Source organism: Eurosta solidaginis, chromosome 2, assembly GCF_040869045.1.
Source record: "Eurosta solidaginis isolate ZX-2024a chromosome 2, ASM4086904v1, whole genome shotgun sequence".
Classification (NCBI taxonomy): domain Eukaryota; kingdom Metazoa; phylum Arthropoda; class Insecta; order Diptera; family Tephritidae; genus Eurosta; species Eurosta solidaginis.
Genome location: NC_090320.1, coordinates 12,776,636 through 12,799,794, shown reverse-complemented (window position 1 = coordinate 12,799,794; position 23,159 = coordinate 12,776,636). Strand labels below are relative to the sequence as shown.

Sequence of the window (23,159 nt, the reverse complement as noted above, 5' to 3'; positions counted from 1 at the left end):
TAACTGTTTCCTGTGAAAATGGGCAAAATCGGTTGAAGCCACGCCCAGTTATACACAGTCGACCGCCTGGCCTTCGGCTTGGCCGTTAACATGATAACTTGAGCAAAAACTTAGTTCACGTACTTATCTGAACTCACTTTATCTTGGTATAAAAAAAGGCCGAAATCGGACTAAATTTTCGAAAAATTAAAAAAATTCCACAATTCTATATCAAATATGAAAAAAAGGGATGAAACATGGTAATTGGATAGATTTATTGACGCAAAATATAACTTTTTGGAAAAAACTTTGTAAAATGGGTGTGAGACCTACCATATTAAGTAGAAGAAAATGAAAAAGTTATGCAGGGCGAAATCAAAAGCCCTTAGAATCTTGGCAGGAATACATATATTACATACATATATAAATAAATTAGCGGTGCCCAACAGATTATGTTCTGGGTCACCCTGGTCCAGATTTTGGTCGATATCTCGAAAACGCCTTCACATCTAAAACTAAGGGCCACTCCCATTTAAAACCCTCATTAATACCTTTAATTTGATACCCATAACGTACAAGCACATTCTAGAGGCACCCCTCGCCCACCCTTATGGCGATATCTCAAAAAGGCGTCCACCTATAGAACTAAGGCCCACCACATTTTAAATAATCATTAACACCTTTCATTTGATACCCATATCGTACAAACGCATTCTAGTCATCCCTGGTCCACCTTTATGGCGATATCTCGAAAATGCGTCCACCTATAGAACTAAGGCCCACTCCCTTTTAAAATACTCATTAACACCTTTCATTTGATACCCATATCGTACACACACATTCTAGAGTCACCTCTGGTCCACCTTTATGGTGATATCTCGAAAAGGCGTCCACCTATAGAACTAAGGCCCACTCCCTTTTAAAATACTCATTAACACCTTTCATTTGATACCCATATCGTACAAACACATTCTGGAGTCACCCCTTGTCCACTTTTATGGCGATATCCCGAAATGGCGTCCACCTATAGAACTATGGCCCACTCCCTTTTAAAATACTCATTAACACCTTTCACTTGATACCCATATCGTACAAACTCATTCTAGAGTCACCCCTAGTCCACCTTTATGGCGATATTCCGAAATGGCGTCCACCTATACAACTATGACCCACTCCCTTTTAAAATACTCTTTAATAACTTCCATTTAATACCCCTGTCATACAAACACATTCCAGGGTTACCCAGGTTCATTTTCCTAATTTGTGATTTTCCCTTATTTTGTCTCCAAAGCTCTCAGCTGAGTATGTAATTTTCGGTTACACCCGAACTTAGCCTTCCTTACTTGCTATTGCTAAATTTTTCTCACATATGTATTTCCTCAAAAAATTTAGTTTTCTGCAAAATTATGTCTATAATCTTTTGGGGAATACTAAGTTGTGTTTATGTTTATGTCTAAAAAATTCTGATAGCGGCTTACATAGTTATTATATTTCTAAACGTATAGTAAAATCTACTCCGATCGTAGTAGAATTCAAAGGCAGTTATGTTGGATAGACAACCCTATAAAATTATGCATGCCGAACTTGTCAGAATAAGAGAAAACGTCAACGGGATGAGAACACCTGAATATTAATTTCATCATGTATGATAAAATTAGAAAAAATATTTTATAAAAGCCAAAACTTTAAAATGTTTGGAATTTGACATTCACATCCCGCTTTATTAGTTATTAGTACGTTCCAACTGGCAGTGATTCAGACCCCAACAAAAAATTGAACGTGCAAATGTCACAAGAACGTACTGATCTTAATATTTATCGTGATCGATTTGTTGTTGCGTTTGCATGTAAAATTCGTGTTCGTCTTATTCGTCCGTCCAGAAACTCACTACAAATATTTCCGAAATTTTTTTTCACGGACGAATAGTGCCTTTCTAAATTTTTATTAAGGTCTAGATCACTGTACATTGGAACGCACTAACAGATGATTCTTTGCAGAGTTGCCTTTGCCCTTCATTAAAGTACAGAAAAAATTATGCATATTTTATTTCTATAATCCATTCTACTTAAAATTATATTTCCTGCAGATGTAGAGTAAATATTTTTTGTTGCTTATATGAATTTCATTCATCAATCTCTTTGATTCGTCTGCATCCATAAACAACTCAGATTAGCATCACAGTGACCCCAAAAAAGCGTGAAACATTTTTAGGATGAATTATTCAACTTCAAGCGTGAGTATAAAAAAATTACGGCTATAATTTCCGGTTTGTAAACGGCGCCGTTTATGAATGAAACACCAATCGCTATATATATGTAAATATGATTTATATAGTACGAGGTTACTGAACGAAAGCAAGAAAAAAGTTATAATTCATTAAAAATTTATAAGAACTTTTCATTCATTGTAAAAACGAAAACTCAAATGGTTGAGTCATGTTTTGCGGTCGTAGTCAAACTTAGGACAAAGACAAACTAGTAATTTAATATGAAAACTCGAATCACAGCTAAACCATTGATTCGAGCAACAATTGAGCTTCCAAACCTTTTTTTTTTAATTTCAAGAAATTTGCATACGTACGTTTAACTTTTCTCTATATCTTTTTTATTGCATATAAACTAAGGGCTCTTGTTTACAATCGATTATTCGGCTAATCGACTAGTCGAGTTGATTTGATTGAAAATCGACCAGCTGTTATTCGATTTCAACATAATCGACTAGCTGTCATTATTCGAATACTGACGGTTACGTAAATTATATTTTTTGTCATTATAAATAATAAAATTTCAGATATTAAATTTGTTGCCATAAAAGTTAAAGAAATTTGTTGAGAGTTTCCGGAAACGTGTGTACCCAATTTTATTACGATCCGTTAATTTTTCTTGAGTTATGGCTCCCGAAACATTGAAAATTGCTTAGACAAAAGAGAGGCGGTGCCACACCCATTTTTAAACATTCTAGTGTTTTCCAATTTAATGTTATAATTCAATTTAGTAAGTAAAATTCTATTGATACAAAGGTCTCTTTCGCTAAGATATAACTTATTATTTTCGTCTACGACCCTTTTAAAAACCTTTATATAAAATTGGGTGTGGTCTTTAACCGATCTCGTCCATTTTTTCTAGAAATATTTCCTGTTGTAGGGAAAATTTGTGTACTCAATTTTATTACGATCCGTTAATTTTTCTTCGAGTTATGGCTCCCGATACATAGAAAATTGCTTAGTCATAAAAGAGGCGGTGCCACGCCCATTTTTTTAAAATTTGCAGTTTTTCTATTTATTGTTATAAATCCACTTGGGAAATGAAACACCATTGATATAAAGCTCTATTTTTGCAAAGATATAGCTTATTATATTCGTCCGCGGCCCTTTTAAAAATCTTTTATTAAAAGTGGGCGTGGTCCTTAGCCGATTTCGTTAATTTTTCTTCAAATCATTCCTAATAGTAAAGGCAACCTCTCTGCCGAATTTTGTTACAATAGGTTTAACGATTTTTGATTTATGATTAATAATATTTGTAAAATTGATTTTATCACAAGTGGGCGGTGCCACGCCCATTTTAGACTTTTTTCAAATTTTTATCAAGAGTCTCAATATAAGTCCACATGTCAAATTTCAACATTATAGGTGTATTATTTACTAACTAGGTTTTTTGTGTTTTCCAAAATAGTATATATATAAAAAGTGGGCGTGGTTATCATCCGATTTCGCTAATTTTCAATACCAATCTATTCTGAGTCCAGGTATGCTCGTGTACCAAATTTGGTGAAGATAGCTCAACATTTACTGAAGTTATCGTGCTAACGCGCAGACGGACATGACTCAATCAAATTTTTTTTCGATACTGATGATTTTGAATAAATGGAAGTCTATATCTATCTCGATTCCTTTATACCTGTTCAACCAACCGTTATCCAATCAAAGTTATAATACCCTTTGTACAAGTACAGCTGGGTATAAAAACTATTCGAATAGTCGAATCTGTCACTAATCGAAAGCAAACAATTAGTCGATAATCAAATATTTTACTAAACAACTTTTGCCAATTGACTAATCGATTATTCACTCAGCAAGAGCTCTACTAAAAACAGACACATAATTTTGGGATTGACTGTTAATGGTATACAGTGTGAGTAAAATTTGCATTTAACTTAGGCCTTAAATAGAAAAAATTTAATAGCTTTAGATGTGTGCGCTGTCTGATTGTGAAGCGAGTGAAGCACAATCTGACAGTTAATACTTTGAAAAATGATTTATATAAATGACAGTTAAAAGTGTACCCTTGATGTAGCGCCATATGCACTTAATTAAAAATTCAAATGCGCAAAGCTTCTGGAAAACAACAACACCTCGAAAACGTGATCTAAAAAAGCATTTAAGTAGAAAAGTGTAAATATAGAAATAAATGGAACAATAAGATGACAGCTTTATGATTCAAAATATAAAAAAAAAACTAATTTTAATGAAGAATTAATTCCTTAATTAATAGCGAATTGTAACACAATACTAAATCTCAGCGCTTTTCTCTCTTGTTACATTAGCATGCCGCAAGGCGAATTCAGTACCAGGTGTTGTTATTCCATCAGCTGATTGCTTCTTCTTGATAATTTTCCATACAAAGACTTGTACAAAAAAATGCCAGTTAATCGAAATCTATGAAAATTTTCTTTTGACTCGACATTCTTCTGCAAGGCGAATTGATTGAATTCGCTTTGCCACCACCTGGTATAGATTCGCCTTGCATGCCCTTTCCTGTGACCAAACATTGAAATAAAGGTTAAAATATCAGCAGATGATAACCCCATTTAGCTCGTAATTTTTAAGCTTCTAAGCTGGAGTTATTAACACATTCGCCACAAAAAAAAGTTCTTTATTTTCTTCGCAAAGAGTTTGTTGTGTGTAAACAAAGTATTTAACAAAAATAAATAAAGCACATTTTTGCATTTCAATTAAGAAAAGTTTAACACAAAATTGTATTGCCTAGCTCACAGAAAACAATTTGAAAACGTTATCTTTGTTATCTTTTCTATTTGTTACCAGCAATGCAGTATTTATCAAAGTTTATAGTACTGCATAATCCTCGTTCAAAGGTGATTTTAATGAAAACAAGATTTTGTTTTTATATTTTGTTATCTTAAAAATTGTGTACGTGCCTTTTTCTGATAAAAATAGGTAAGTATAGCATGCTGGCAAAATTAAAAAGTTTGCTTAGTGTCATTAGAACGCTGCGAATTGAAATCAGCTGTTAGCGAAAGAAGTATGCAGCGAACCATAGTTTTTAACAATAAAAAACTTTTACAACTAAGTAAAGATTTCTTAAGTAGTTGATTAAATAAAAGTTGTGAAGCTTGAGTAAAATTTCTTTTTCCTATAATTGTAATCAGCCAAGTCTACGTGACTTTTTTCACGTTCTCAACAATTTTTTCTTTCAATTTGCTGGCTAAACCAGTTTTACTAACCACGCAAATGCTAAGAATACCTACAAAATAGCTTATAAGAGAAACTGTTTCATCAATAGCTGAATCTTGTTGTATAAATCACCTAATTTAAGTGATTTGTGAACGTTTAGTCAACACAACTAACTGCTTTGCTGCTTTCATATACAATTATTTAATTTATACAATATATTAACAAAAATCATAACTTGTTGTCGCACAAACGAAATAAAATTTCGATAAAGATCAAAAGATGTTATTTTTAATTAAATTTACTTGAGTGTGACGTATGAGACAATGTTTTTTGTCACCATTGTGGATAAGACAAGTGTGATAACTTCTGCATAGACGTCAAATCTACAAATAGAATAGATCAGCTGATTTTCAAAGTGACTATCGTGCTCTCGTCCTGTATCGCTTTCTTCCACCTGCTGAAGATAGGCGACCGTATGCGATGCCATATTGAACATCATGTCAAAACGCCAAAAACTAGCCATCTTGAACACCCTGTCATCAGGTACATTTGATATGTAAAACAAAAACTCACTAATTAGGTGCTTTTCTTAAATTGGTTGTTAAAAAAAAAAACGTTTTGTTATTATTTTTTTTTTTTAATTGCAAAAATAACACAGGTAGCATCGATTGACGTATTAAAATATTTTTTTTTTTTACGTTTAGGTGTGACTGACTCAATGGTAAAGACGTCAAGAAGCAACAACTTTCATCTAATTTCTTGGGAAACCCCACTTTACAACGATTTCAACTGTAGTAAAATTAAAAAAATGGCGCAAATGCTGAAATGGTTTGCTATGAATTATTAATAACAAATATAAATAATAACTGACGTATTATAAAAGCTTTGACGCATGAAAAGGTGTTTTCAAAGCGGCTATTTACTCAACCATGCTTTGAGTGTTACTTTTAGTATAAGTTTCATCTAAAAAAAAGTATAAGCCATTCACCAAGTATTTCTATGCTATTCAAATAAGTTAGTTTATTTAAAAAATGGTAATGCCGCTGAGCAAACCATATTATGTAGATACTCGTATTATATATAGTTAGAAGCGGTGAACAGTTGAAAACTTGCTTGCGAAGGTGTGATTTATATTACGAATTTATACGTAAACGTGACTTCTAGAGTTTATAAACTTGTTTCGCTAGTAAGTAATTAAAAAATTGATTATTATGTATTTACAAATTAAGAACAGGTTATTAAAATTCATTCATTGTAAATATAGTTGCTAAGGTAATAGTTATTAGTAACTAAATGCAGCTATCTTTAAACGCTTTATAATTTATTAGGTATGCTCGTTTAACACTGAAATATTTTCGATAAATAGCGAATAAAATCGATTAAAGTAGTTATAAATCAATTAATGTAAATAAATCAAAGAAAACCTATTCGGCGTGTAAATTTCATTACACAAAACTATAGTCTGCGATGAGTTAGAAACTGAGTTAAAAAAATTAGCACCACAGTATTGCAGTTCCAAAGCGTAAAAACTGACATTTATTGCAGCAGGCACACGAATAAAGAAGACGAATGAGAAATTATAATGATACTTAAAATTTCAGAAGTGCAATAAGTAACAATTATTCAGAAGTGGAATAGTAAAAAAACAGTTAAACATGTTTACATACATAATATTCTTGCGCTCAGCGGAGCTCTTTAAGAAGATGAAATTTATATTTAATTCACACTAAAAACAAACAACACTACGAAGCGACAAGTTTAACACCTCTTCAAAATTCTTTACCGATGTTTTGTTACTCTTATCTGTCATTTCAAAGTTGATTCCATAGTACGTTTGTACAAAAACAAATATAAATTTTTATTAATGACCACTGCAACGTGATTGGAATAAATTTCCGTAGGAGCGACAAACAATAATATAATATTTTATTTAACTTGTGTGGTCGATAACAGAAAAGATATGGAAAGAAATGCCTGTTGTTTGCAAAATAATTTAGATATATAAACATGTAAAGGTGTCTAAGTAAGGGTGTAACCGAACATTATATACTCAGCGTGAGCTTCAATTGCACATTTCATTTCAGATAAATTACTTTTCTACATAACACGTGGCACCGCCCGTTTAAAAAAATGTCTCCCCATTTCCTCTTACAATAAAACTTGATAAGTGAAATATCATTGATTCAAAACTATTTTTTGCTAAGTTATAGCTTATATTCTAGTCTACGAACCTTTTAAACTTGTTTTATATCTAAGTTGCTGTGGTCTTTAACCGATCCCGTCCATTTTTACCAGAAATATTTTGTACTATAGCCAAATTTGTGTATCCACTTTTATTACGATCGGTCAATTTTTCTTCGTGTTATGGCTCCCGAAACATAGAAAATTGCTTAGTTATAAAAGGGGCGGTGTAACGCCCATTTTTTAATTTATTGAAATGAATTTTGTTACGATAGGTTTAACGATTTTTGATTTATGATTAATAATATTTGTAAAATTGATTTTATCACAAGTGGGCGGTGCCATGCCCATTTAAATTTTTTTTTCAAATTTTTATCGAAAATTCCAATATCAGTCCACATGTCAAATTTCAACATTCTAGGTGTATTATTTACTAAATAATCACTTTTTTTGTGTTTTCCAAAATGTTATATATATAAAAAGTGGGCGTGGTTATCATCCGATTTCGCTCATTTTCAATACCAATTTATTCTGGATCCAGAAAAGTTCGTGTACCAAATTTGGTGAAGATATCTGAATATTTACTCAAGTTATCGTGTTAACAGACAGACGGACGGACGGACATGGCTCAATGAAATTTTTTTTTTGACGCTGGTGATTTTGATATATGGAAGTCTATATCTATCTCGATTCCTTTACACCTGTACAACCACCCGTTATCCAATCAAAGTTAGTATACTCTGTGTGCAAAGCACGCTGAGTATAAAAAAGTGAAAGACAGCGCCATAAAATGAGAGACTGCAGGAAGAATAAAAGATAAGAGAATTGTAAAGAAAAAAAAATCTAACCAGCTTATATTGTTAAACGCAAACGCAGTAACTTCAATGTAAACAATTGTTTAAAGGAAAGAAGCGGTTAAAATAAAGGGAAATAAAAAAAAATTCAATGAAGCCGGCTAAAGAGGATGTTATTGTCACAACAGCGACAAAAGGTGTATAATGAATGTACAAAAGAATGGCCTGCACGTGTTTAACATGTTTTAAGCACACTCATTGCATATACGAGTGCGAAATAAATAAATGTCTACGTCAAAAATTAAAATTTGTGGATTTATAAGAACACATAATGATATTGAGCTTATACTTTGAGTGATAAGTTTTTTGAAGCAGCCGTTTCCCAAGCAAAACAGTTGAACTTTGGAATGAATAACAATCGCTAACAACTTTTTCGACAAAACAAACTTCAACGCATATGTAAAAGAAATGAGCTCTACAACATGTGACTTTAGTACTTATTATGAATTTTAAATTACTTTGAAATATTTGTCAGTATATCTCCCTCGAGCGATTATCGATCATAGAAGAAAGGGTAGCATTATTATTTTACACAGTTTTTACGTTACTCAATTTTCTATATTGCAAACGTCAGTTGCATGTCAATTTTGTATGACACGTGCCCAGCGTGTGTGTATGAGCTCATATTTTCTAACTGTCATTTTTATAAAAATTACGGCATGTAAATAACAAAATTTCTATGTAGTAATTTACTACATACACATAAACATTCTAAACACGTAATTATAATATGTTGACTAACAAAATTAAATTAAGGCTGTGTGCGAGTTGACCTAAATTTCTACCTAAATAGAGAAAAACCCTAAATCACTGGAAACTGTCGGCAAGGCAGTGCAAAATAAAAATTTAGAGTTTGTATGAGCATACTTTTCAACCTAAAATCAAATGTCAAATTTCAAAAACAAAAATATTGATTTTTCAATATTGCATACGCAAATAAATGGTTCTTGTCCATTCAATTTAAGTAAACCATAGATCATAGAGCGATGATCCCTGCTGCGATTAAGGTCCGATCGATTGTACGTGATGGTGAGCTCAATTTTGTTCAATCTGATGTTGGCGTCACAAGAATTGGATCCTTCTTAAATATGGACCGCATATATTTGGCAGCCAAGTGCACTCATTGGCCTAAATAAGTTATTGGAGGCGTACCAACATCACAGTGTAGAATTCGAGATTGTGGAAAAGGTCATTGTGCACGTGCTCCGAAAAAAAGTCTTATAAAACGGAGCCACTGCATTTTCTTGAACTGCTATATTGGAATAGGTACTTACCGCGTGAAAACGCATCAAAAATACCAAATTTCCCGTATTGTTATTATTTTCTTAGCAGAAATAAACAATTAAGGTTTTCAAATCAAATCGCACAGTTTTGACACATTTTTCCTAAATTAGTGCTGGAGAGTTCCAGTGGAATATTAGTTTAGGTACCTAAAATTTAGGCGAACTCGCACCCAGCCTAAGTATGAAAAAATTCATATACATATATGCCAAAGAAAAATATTATCTAGCTTATTTTTATCAAAATTATTAGGCAATGTTTATTATTTTGAACAAAAGCCGAGTTCTCGTATAACAGCTGACAAATAGGCAAGCGTTGTCAGCTGTGCGTACGCAGCATGCAAATCAAGCTCATACGTCATTTTCACGTTTTGTCCTCGTTAAAATGCAAGCGTCTGAACGTAGAAGCAGTTTTGCTATTCAAATATGCGTGCGTAAACTTAATTTAGAAAAGCTTACATTTAGCGCTATTAGGTATGTATATGAAAATAATGAAATTAATTCAATTTGTACTATATTTTTCTAGGTATTAAATTTAATCGGTTGCTTATTATAATAAACGTAAATTTTTTTTTTTTTAAATTCAATTTTTTTTGAAGGGTATCTTCAGTAGGATGGAAAATTTTGATTATTTTTTGGAGCACGTTCTTTTTACGCTCACCTACCAAGCGCCATTTATCGCCATCTAGAGTGTGATGGATTGTTTATTTACACATCGATGTGCAGTTCAGGAATAAAAATCCACTGGAATTTTTAAATGAATTCAGTGACGGGTCAGCGCTCATTTTCTTCGATTGCATTGTAGGCAGCATAAAGAATTTGGTAAATAATTGTAAAATTTACTTTTTTTTGTTTGCACACTGTTGTAAGTTGTGAAGTATAATACAAAAATATCTATTTGTCTAAAAAATTAGTAAGTTCTAAATTTAGGTGCCTTTAGAATTTTTAATGCTTGCGCTAACGTTTGGAGCGAAATAACGAGTTTATTAAACTTGTCAATCCCTTTTCTCTTTTTTAGTATAATAACAATTCTTGTCGTGAAGTTGGCCTTCGTTCTTATGCGTCAGCTATAAAATGACGAAAACTCGATTATGCTGCTCCCTTGAGAAACATTTTTTACCATGTGTAAATGAACAAAAGGCTTATCTTTTTTATATGTATATATTAGGCTGGGTCAAATTTATTGTTGAAAAGGCACATCTAGTTTCTGAATCCATGGGTCATACTGAGTAATATTGTCCATGGGACCATAGGTCTGAAATGAATTTCGAGCCTCCCTAATTTTGTTAGAAAATTGTATATCCCAATCTGAATAGCAGCTCTCACAAATAAAATACATGAAATTTTCTAACAAAATTAGGGAGGCTCGAAATCCATTTCAGACCTATGGTCCCATGGACAATATTACTCAGTATGACCCATAGATTCAGAAACTGTATGTGCACCTGAAGGTTTTTTCCCCAAACAATTTGACCCGCCCTAGTATATATATATATTTTGTTGAAATATATGTTTTCTTGCTTGTGTGCCCATAAAAAGGGTTAAGCATGCGTCATTGCTTGCCTAGACCGAGCGGTTCAATGCACCTCAACTTATAGTAAAGTTGTTGCAGTAAACAATAAAACTTAGGTGCTTTTGTTCTTAGCGTAGAAAAAAATTTATAGAACTGATTTTTTAATTGATTAAAACCAGTTTTAATATTAAAAAAACAAGCGCTAAACCAAACAAAGTAAAATAAAAAGAGATGCTCGAAGCTTCACAAGAATTTGCACATATTTATAGCAAATATATTAAAAGTGTTCAATGTTGTTTGAAATAAGCGCAGGTCAGGGGTATTAGCTTAAACAAAAAAATATAAGCGCCCACAAACTTAACGGCATTGGAAACTATTAAAGTGTACTCTAGAGTTCATGCTTTTTTAAATTAAATATTTAATTAATGACAAAATATATAACATGACAGTTCACAAACGTAAACTTAAAATCACTGAAAATCAGAGATCTTACTTTAACGTAATATATTATGCTCTTGTGGACCTTTAAGTTTTAATGCATGAGTTAAGTAATATGGTATGGCAAGGCCTTGTTTCGAAATTATAATTTTTCCTACAGCCTATTTTATAATAACTGTCAATGTACTGCAAAAAAATTAAGCTCAAGTCAAAAGGTAGGTGACTTGTCAATCAAACTGGCATAAAAACTTGAAATATGTTAAATGCTTCGACACAGACACTTCGTATGATTTTGACAGTACGCGCTAAACTTTGAATACTAAACCAAATTTTGACAGCTGATTTAGAAAGTAAAACGAATGAGGCAAGATAACAACACCTGGTACTGAATTCGCCTTGGAATGAGGTTTACAAAGAAAAGACAATGAGTAAGTCATTCGAAGAAAAACTTCAACGAAATGATGACTGTAAATTTATGTCAGAAATTGGCGCGTACTTTTTACAAGTTTACCCAAAAACGTATATATATATAAAATTAATGGATACTTTCTCAAATTGCTTGAATATGTTTAAAGTACATAATAATTTGAATGCAACTTTGGAAAAAAAAATCTTAAACGGGCGTAAAATGCTAAAAAACTGCTAACGGGTTTGACAACTGACTTACAAAACGCCACAATGCACTGACTATTAAAATGGCTTTCCAAATTCGCTCGCAAATTGACGAAATAGAATTCTGTATACATTTTCGTAAAGCGCGACTTGTCAAGCATGTGATAAATGACCGTTTCTTATAATCAATTAAACATACATTTTTGAGGGCACATGCTGCTTGACGTATGTCAGCAGTCGATTTACATGCATATAGCTTAATTAGATATTTATAAATAAAAAAATTATATATAAATTTTACGTTTTGATTCTTCGTTAATGTACCTTTACTTTGCATGCATTTCAATACATCCCTTCTGTTGCACAATTTTTGAGAAGAAGCTGTCAATTATTGGTGACATTTTTAAATAGTAAGCAAATAATACATAACTACTCTAATGATACAATTTAATTGTGCAATATTTTCTAAATAAGAAAACCAGTGCTGAGTGCTTAAAGTTTTATGTAAAATACCTTTTATTTAAATAATGTGTACAGTTTGCAGCAACATATTTCAATGACATTACATAAATGACGCGACAATGTAGAATCAATATGCATGTACAATGGTGGCCATATCATATGCAACAAACAAGGTATTTACGAAAAGTTGTATGGTCTTTATCATCAAACTTTGCAGAATGTTGATTGAATGTTAATTTATTTAAGCTTGGTATGTACACTTTTAATTTATATTTTTAAATTAAACAAAATCAATTCTGACATAAGGGAAAAATTTTACCATTATAACAACTTAAAAAGTAGGTGGACAAAACAAATGCAACTTTTAGAAAGTTATTGTGAAAAATAGTAAAACTAGTATTTTATTGCAAACCCATTGCATTTTATGACTTCGGCATTGACGCAATTAAAATATCGATTGTTTTAATCGGGATCGATTTCCAGGCTTCTTGGAGTTTATTAAAAAGTTCATCGCCATTTCTAATGCTGGTCCTATCTATTCGCCTGTTAACCAGCTCCCACAAGTTCTCAATCGGGTTGAGATCCGGGGACTGTGATGGCCATTCTATAACATTAACTTTATTTGCTGTAAACCAAGACTTAACATATTTTGACGTGTACTTCGGATCATTATCCTGTTTGAGACCCAACGCACCGACATTTCCCACTCAGCATATGGCAGCACTACTTCTTCCAAAATATTTTTGTAGACGTATTATATTGCCTCCACCATGCTTAACTGTTTTCTTGCAATAACGAGGATCATACCGTTTATTCACTGGTCTTCTTAAATAAGACATACCATCACTGCCTATCAAGTTAAATTTTGATTCATCGCTGAAGAGGACTGTTTTCCATTTGCTGATCGGCCAATTTAGATGCTCGTTGGCAAATTACAAACGCTTTGCCTTGTTCTTCATTGAAATCATAGGTTTGTGTGCAGGACGCAACCTCGAAGTTCGTATACGCACACTTCTTGTGGATATTTGCAAATTTAAGTCTTTTATTATTTGTCTTGTGACAATTTCATGATTCTTTTTTGCCAGTTGTACTATCAAGTTGTCTGTCCTTTGGCTGGTTTTGCGTATGCGCCCTCATCGGTGAATAATAGCAATCTCTTTTCTTGTAACAAACCTTTTTATTATTCGCGAAATGGTACTTTTGTGTATGCTGTATTTTGCAGCAATGTCTTTCTGTGCCATTCCGATCTGAAAATCTGCAATAATTCTCTTACAAAGTTCCATTCCAAATTTGTCTTTTGGCATTATCAAATCAGCGAAACTTTATTTAAGTATCCAAGCTATTTTGACTGACAGTTATACCAAAGGCCACGAATAAAATACCGTTAGAGTAGTGTTAAACTATTTTGGCGAGTTGCATTTGTTTTGTCCTTGCTCCTCTAGGGTTGATATAAAAATGGGAGTCTATCTTCTTTAAGGGAACAAATACTTTTCGTTTGAAAACGTAAACTAAAAATGTACATTCCAAACTGGTACAATTTTCCATTAAATCAATATTCTGTAAATTTTAATGATAAAATATGTACACATTTTTGTAAATGGCATGTTAAAAAATAAATAAATAAATGTAAGGCGCGATAACCTCCGAAGAGGTCTAAGGCCGAGCTTCTCTTCCAATTTGCGTCGTGCTCCTCTTGAACACCCGAACCATATTTCTAAAATTTTTGATGTTGCTTTGCCCGGGGTTTGAACCCAGGGCAACCGGTGTGGTAGGCGGAGCACGCTACCATCACACCACGATGGCCGCCGATTACATATGATTTGGCCACTACTGTACATATGTATGTACATAATACGCAACTTTAATGAATGATTGTTAGTACCTATGTGAGTTTCCGTCTATTGTTAATTGATTTGTGATACTTAAAAATAAATGTTATAGTAGTTACATTTTTTTTTTGTATACGCTATATAAACTTATAATGACTGGCCTTTCTATAAATAAATGGCACGCATTGAGAGTTGAACTATCGAACTCTATTAATTTCTTCAACATCTAAGGAAATAATGCCAAACTAGATAATATTGTTGGGCTCTCGGGCCTATGATATATCTAATTTCTGTTATGTATTCGATAAAAAACTTATAATTTTTTTTTGGCTTTAATTTTAAGTGTTTATGGTTGTGCAGAATTTCTTAACTTATATCAATATCCACCGCAGTGTAAACTGGGCATAATTACCGAAAACCGTGCCAACCACTCATCACTAGTTTGCTGATAACGATAAACAACTGCTTTTTTCCAACGCAAAAGTTGGTTGCGTTAGTTTTTAAGAGTGCAGCGTACCAAAAACCAGGAGTGGAATAATTAAGAATATTTTATAAATAAACACCTTTCAACATTTACAGCTAAGCTTTTATGTATTATGTGCTATGCTTTTAAGTGCATGCAATGAATTAACGTGAAGTGAAGTTCCAATAAGCTCAGTGGTCTACAGTGTGTGCTAATATATTGAGTCCAGCTTATCAGTTAACAACACTTAATAAGAAGGCACCTTAAACTAGTATGGAAAGGTGAGGTGTTATCAATTGTCTGAAATTCTTTTTTGCGATGATTTCTACTGCAAGCACAATGGCTGTCGTCAAGAATTTTTGCTCAGTCAAAGTTTGTAGATATACATATGTATGTGCATAATTTGGTCATGGGCATATACCTATTATAGGGTAAGTGTGCATATATATTTATAAAAGTAAAGTGCGCGAAGAATGTTTTAAAAATAGACAATAATCTTTTTTATAACTTTAATAATGATTGTTACATCAGCTTGGCGATAAACTTCGCCTCCATGCGACTTAATAATTCGCTGCGTGATCAGACACAGGGGATATTTGCTATCAGTCATGTACATAGATGGACTGTGCACCCATGATTTAAGAGAGTGGCTGAAAAACTGGATTTTTATGAGTTTTGTATGTATATTAACCTGGGTCGATTTGTATGGACGAAAGTTAGCCGATATCGCGCCATCGATTTTTCGATAGGATTTGGACTGAGGAAAAAAGTTCCACTACGCACACTCAAAAAAATAATTTTCGAGCCTGCTGAAGGGTCAATTTTTCGACCAAAACACTCCCCAAAACCCAAAAAATATTTTTTTTCTCAAAAAACTCTTATCGCCGACGTTTTTACAACAGTTTTTTGAAAAAAAAATTTTTTTTTGGGTTTTGGGTAGTGTTTTGTTCGAAAAATTGGCCCTTTCGCCATTTTTTTCGCAGGCTCAAAAATTATTTTTTTGGGTATGCGTAGTGGAACTTTTTTTCCTGAGCCCAAATCCTATCGAAAAATCGATGGCGCGATATCGGTTAATAAATCGACCCAGTCTAATGTATATACTTATGTTTTACGTTTTAACGGCGTAGGCTTATAAATTGGGGCATGATAATCTACAATATGCACTCAAGCTTCAAATATTTAACTAGCATATGCCGTTGATATTTGATCTTATTTTACCTTGAAACTTCTGATAGAAATGAATTGTTGAAATAATCTTGTTTTATTTTTGATAGATATTATTATAACAATCTAAAAACAGTTGGTCCAAGACCTGTGTCTGGTAAATGGCTACTGTTCCCATTAGTTATTTGAATAAGAAAAGTTTTGAACGGATTTTATAATTAAAAACGCAATGCTAAAAATTGTAATAGTAATAAAAGTGATCAAAATATTTAGTAGTATAGGTAGCTAGAAAATAATTATTTTCGTTATAAACTACTAATCGTAACCGTCCACTCAGCAGAATACCATATAGCTTTTACATTTTAATTAAAACTTCCTCTCTTTACTTTCTATTTAATTTCAGGTATTTCCTACAATCCTCTCTAACATCAAATATGTCGTTTATAGTAGCGCTAAATGCAAGTAAAAACCGGATATTGACATATTTCATTGTTAAACAAAGCTTTGAAGACAATGGTATGTAAATTAACTTTTCTTGGTAGACCAATTGGCGTCAATTAATTCAACTTCGTAACGAACATGCTATGTGAGCAAAGCTAAAACTTAGGTTATGCGGCAGCTATTCATACTTTCTTTCAAGTTGTAAATAACAAACTGACAAAAGAAAGTATACAATGGGAATAAAAAAAAACATGTAGAGAAAAGATTCAGAAAGAAATACTTGAAAACAGTGCGAAAAAATAGTGAATATTGGCGGGGGTAGGTACGATAAAGGTTATACTACTACTCTGCAAAAATCATTGGATCGTGTGGTCCACTTGTGTCATACTGGAGTACTCCATGGATTACTCTGATGTAATGCTGAGCTGGAGTACATGGTCCGGTCCTAGGACATCGCAATGTTAATTGTGTCATACTGGGTACTTCATGGATTACTCTGATGTAATGCTCAGCTGGAGTATATGGTCCAGACCCAGGACATCGCAATGTTAATTGGACCATATTTTTTGTATGAATAGTGGTTAATTTTGGAGCACTCGCTTGGTCCATAGCGAGTACTCCATACATGCATGCATGGAGTACTCACAATTTTTGCAGGGTACTATTAATTATGAGGGATGTGAAAGTATATAGAAAGAAAAAAGTTAAATCGTTACAAATAAAACATCAAGCGCACCAAAATTAAATCAAAATCGTGATCTGCTAAAACCACAAATATCTTTGAAATTAAAAATGCAATATGGACACATTCAGTCTATGTGAGGTCTTTATTGACCGGCCAGTTCAAACTAACCTAACCTACAAAACGCAAATAAATAAAATGTAATAAACAAATATTCCCTAAAAAGCATGACAAACAAAAAAATAAAAATAAATTGTAAACATTCTGCTACAGCGTAAAAAACATACAAAAAAACAGGAAAGATTTGTTAACACCTTGAAAGAAAAAAACAACAGTTTGAAGCTAAACTCAAAACAAATGGGTTGTTGTTCAAACAGTACAAAAATAAACACTGTGAAACTAACATAAAATTCAAATAAACAAATTTGAATAGTTACATTGCAAAAACCATTTGAAAAATTGCTGATATCTTTTCGAAAACAAATATTTATAGCTATTTCGAACTGACAAAAGCGAAAGTAAATGACGAAAGAACACAGAAAACAGGGGCGTTGATTAAAGCACATTTTCGCGTTTTATTTATGTCTGATATATTTGAAATAAACTTATTATGTGAGTCAAGATGGCACGCACATGTACATTTAGGCGTATACTTTGTTAAGACCCGTAAAAGTTAATGACCGAACAAATTTTCTTCATTCCGAAATGTATTTTTGAGAAATTAAATTATCTACTGTCAAACCTCAAAATTTATATTTAACATTTTATAGTCATTGTGAACGAAGCAGAGGTAAAACCATTTGCAGGTTATACTATAAATATAAGTACTGGTGCAGAAAGTACTCCCTACACGTTTTTTTAGTACTGACAAAGTACGCTTTGAAATGAGAAAAATGAATACAAACGAAGAGCTACGTAAAAAAATTTGCGTACATTTTGACGACTAATCCCAAGTTAAAAAAATTTGGCGAAAGTCAAAGGATCATCCTATGACAGTACCCGAAGAACGGTTTTACACTTCAACAAATGTCACTTAGTGAGGGCAAGCCAAGAGGTGGCCTCTCAAAGCGAACAACAGATGCCCAGTTTGAGAATAATATTGTAGCCCTAATTAGGAAAAAACGATCCATGACAACCAGCGGTGTTGCTAAAATATGTAACCAAAACACATAATCGCAAGTGGTATTAAAACGTACAAAAAGAAAAAACTTCCAAGCCGAAGTGAAAAACAGACGTCGAAAAGCTCTACGAGACAATATTTCTTGTGTTTTTATGGACGGCGAAAAGTATTTGAAAATGAATGTTGCTAGGCGCCCAGTTCTACTGTTTGCAATCTGGAGAGGACATCAATAATTCGGAAAAAGCATCTCTAGAGAAAAGTTTGGCAGAAAGGTTCTGATTAGAGAAGTAATTTTTGAATACGGGCCACGCCGTTGTTTACGTTGCAAACCATCAACACGGAAAATTACATAAACGAATGTCTTCAAAATCGTCTTCTGCTATTCATACGTTAATGGTCCAACTTGGCTCCAGCACATTATGCTTGTGTCTGAGTTGCGACACATTGAGCGATAATGGGCTCTAATGAGAACAGAACTTTTGAAAATAAGGAAACCAACAAAAACCATTGCAGAAGTAAAAAGATAGTGGCGAACGTTATCGCTAAAAGCGGACAAAACTGTTGTACAAAACTTGATGTCGGATATCTCCAGAAAAGTTCGGCCAAACAGATACCTGTCATTGCTATAAATATGTTTCTTCATACTCATTAAAACAAAAGTAGAAACAAAGCACTGTATGAGAATTTGTTGTACCAGTCCTTAACGATGGAACTTGCTGTGCGACAGGTATCAGATTTGTATGATAGACTGTGCCCCTAGAAAGTTTATATTTACTCAACGTGTCTGTAGAATTCATAGATATTTCAAAAGAAAAAAACGTGATATTAAGATATCTGTGCATCGGTAACTTTTGTCTGTTTCTGTTTCTGTAGCTGAATATCTCTCAATTTATTTAGGGAGAATTGTTTACATTCAAGCATAATGTAACATAGCAACAACGTTTTAGCTGGGAGCTACTGATAGGTTTTATGCCCTGGTTTAGGTTCTTTTGTTATGTGTTTTTTTAAATGTCGAAAGAACCATAGGCAAAACCACCAGCCTGTGCGCCAAACAGTCTAGCACCAATTATAATTACCGCGAAATATTTTGGATTCTACATATATGGAAGATCTTTGTATTTTTGTAGAATAAATATAACGAAAGCTGTTTAAACATCAATATTAAATTCATTAATTGCTTGCATTGCTTAATATAGAATACGATTGCGATTAGCGTTGCCAAATGTCCCGTATTGGCCGGGACATCCCGTATTTTTCACAAATTTTAAAGTGTCACACAGGCAAATGCTATGTCCCGACATTTTCACAATATCAAAATTAATAAATTATAATCTGCTACGAAACATGGCCATATTTGTGGCTTCGATTGTATTCAGGTCATTAGCATATTGCATGCAACTCTGTAAAGAAAAAAGGCCCCTATTATGAGCATTTTGCGATCTTCGATCTTCGCTGGCTATCGAACATCGAATTAAAAATTGGTATTATGACATCTAAACTCTGTCGAAATTTTCGTTGTGTTTGTAATGTAAGTTTTTTGTGTTTATCTTCTACTTTTTTGCTACCTAATAGTAATTTCAAACTATTTGTATTAATCGCATATAGTGTAGGATGCTTTATTTTTATTAAAATTAATATCCACACAAAAATTATTTAAAAGAGTGATGCAAAATTGAATAATAATGAAAATTTTTGAAAATTTTAAAAATATTTTTATTTGCCTTCAAATATTATAATTTATTAAATTTTAATGAGCTCGATTTTTTAAACTGCCTCGAGCTCATTAAAATTTAATAAATTATAATTTTTGAAAATAGTAAAATCAATACTGAAAATTAAAATATTTTAAAACATACTAAAATTACAAAGTTCAAAGTAACATAATAACAAAGTGGAATAAAAATAATTAAGTCAATATAATTTAAGAACACTACGTATAGATGCAAGGTTCGTGAATACAAAACAACTGCTTGGAAGACTGATTTCATAAATTGGACAAAATCCGTTTATAACAAAACGAACTTGTAGCAAGGATCAGGTGGAAAAAATTCCGAGTGCATTCTCGCACCCGATGCTAAGTTGAGACAATCCCTAGCGCAAAATCTGAGAATTGTTGCCAAAATGGTTGGAATAGACTTGGCTCTTGTGCATTGTTGCAGCCATTCATCTTTACTGGATAGCAAGTCTATGAACGCTTCTATGGTCATTATGAAGTTTAGTTTTTAACACATGTAACAACATGTTCAGAAAGTTACAATGTTTAGAAAGCTACAATTACGCGTTGAAATTCATTTCAGCGTTTTATACTTCTGGCTAGTTCCAGTATTTGAGCTTTTTTCTTCATAATAAATAATTTTGCTTTTATTTTATTTGACGGAAGAAAGGAATGCGCTTTTCTGAGCGGTCGAATTTATCGAATTATCGAACAATGACACTAGTCTTGATCGAATGAGTGTCATAATACCGAATGAAAATTCGTTCGATCAGCTCTTTCGACCACAGTCGAAGATCGAATTTGTCATATAATAGGGGCCAAAAATTCATCCCTACTGTGGTTCTAAATATTGTCAATGTTTGACATATCGCACGCCTAAATATTCATTTTGCATGGGGAGGTGTTGTGTTTTAAAATAACCTTAGCAAAATGAATCCATAGAATATTGAATTCACATTAAACACAGTAAACGTATTAATTATTAGACTGTTTCATAAAAATATTTGTTATTAATAAATGAGTTTAAAAAGTTTAATTCTATCTAAAAATTATATCGCCGAAATGAGCAACCCATACAAATATATAGGTGTTTCTTATTATTCAAATGTCCCGGGAAATTTTTAAAAAATAATTTGGCTCAAATTTGAGGTTTGTCCCGGGAACCCGAAATAAAAATCTGGCAACCCTAATTGCGATTTTAAATATTATTTGCCATTTTAAGTTAAGAATTTCTTAAAGTAATTTCTACTTCCATCTAATGGTTACTGCTGCTTTTTCTATAATCATTAAGTCTTGTTACGAAGTATTACGAAATAGATCATTGAAACTTATTATTTATAACTATTCAGCCGTTGTCATTTAAATGTTACTGTTCAGTTCAATTCCCCAAACCTTTTTTTTTATTTTCTTACCGTTTCTTATTCAATTTAATCCACCCTAGCATAACAGTACAATAAAAAAACAACTTAAATTTTAAAATTAAGTTTGTAGTTAGAAAAACTCACCTCATTTATGTTATTATTTTCGCTTAGGCAATTTTGTTGCGGTTTATTCACATTGTTGGTATTGCAGTTACTCTGGTGCATTGTGGCACTCTCGTTAACTTTAGCGCCATTTGTTCTTATACCATTATTATTGTTGTTATTGCTATTGCCATCCAATGCAATTAGTTTCCATAATTGTCGCAAACCAATATTATCTACGCAGGAGAACCGCAATTTCTCAGTTGACCAAGCCATTGCAGCGGCGGCTACAGTAGCTACAGCAGCGGCGGCTACAGTAGCTACAGCAGCGGCCTGTGTGGTTGTTGTTGTCGCCTTTTTATGATGACGTGAGTTGTGGTGCCGAGGAGAATGATGATGATGGTGATTTCGGTGCTGATAATAGTCTGCGTGGGGTTGTGCGGCGTGTTGTTGCACCAGTGTTGAAGTCATAATTTCCATATACAGTTAGAAACAAAATTAAATTCGCTAGTTTTTGCGAATAAAAGTTTTTTTACGTTGAACCAAAATTCACTGTTTTTTTTTCAATTTTCGAAATGTTGCTTTTTTTGCAATATTCAATTGCTTTTTTTTTTTATTCAGCAAACTATTTTTTTTGTAGTTTCATTAAATGCATACTTTTTTATATTTTCTGTACCTACATATATGTTTTCAGCAATAAATACAGTTTATTGCTATTTTGTCTACGTTCACTTTAACGAGTAACCGGTTTTGCCAGTTTTTATGTTACAATTGTTTTTGTAGTTATTTGCATGTTAAATCACTTGAAGTATTTTTTCTTAATTATTTTTTTTACTCACTCAAATATTGATTTTATTTGTAACAAATTTGATATCAACGCGCGTCATTCATTTATGTATATACTAAATGCATGTAGTTTTTTGTTGCTCTTGGCAAAACAAAACTTCGCTTTTAGTTTATTTGCAGCGCTTTAATTTGTTCGAGATCTCACGGTGAACTGGTTTTCAGCGACGTATGCGTATGCCTTTTTATTAGTACGAGTCCAATGTTGTAGCGTTAACAGTGGTGAGTGGCTTTCGTGGAGCTTAACAGCCGATACGATCTTTTGGCAAGGAATACGTTAACAGCGTGTGAGCGCCAATTGTTCATCGACGGCAATGTTGAGTATTCACGAACTCACCAAGTGGAGCGTGGTGTACAGTTGCCACACCCGATCTTTTTTATGAGCTAACTTTTTATAAAAAATAGCCAAAGCCATAAAAAATGGATCAAGTCGAATTTGACGCGAGGAACGATCTCAATTTGTTTCCGTTATTTTGATAGGGTTGTAGAACTGGAACGTTTATCACTAGTTAAATTCAATACGTTTAAACGAGGCGATTTGGAGTAGCATTAACGAGCGATCTTTCGCTTCCAATATGGACTGTGCTTGATGAAGCGCATTTTGGGTAGTTTTGGTGACGCTAACGAGTTGACATATAGACTTAGATAGTTTATGTGGAAGAAAGCTGGAGGCAAATTCTGGTAATAGATAAGAAGGAAATGTTTACAGAA

General features: G+C 32.9%; 1 protein-coding gene across 1 annotated transcript in view; it reads right to left on the bottom strand.

Moving 5' to 3' along the window:
* The window catches only part of IP3K1 (inositol-trisphosphate 3-kinase-like protein), a 34,229-nt gene extending 11,632 nt beyond the window's left edge, over positions 1–22,597 (bottom strand). Inside the window, exon 1 of the mRNA XM_067764443.1 lies at positions 21,648–22,597. Coding sequence (XP_067620544.1) covers positions 21,648–22,085 — 438 coding nt within the window. The 5' untranslated portion in view covers positions 22,086–22,597. The remainder of the gene's footprint in view (positions 1–21,647) is intronic.
* Between the last annotated feature and the right edge of the window lie 562 nt (positions 22,598–23,159).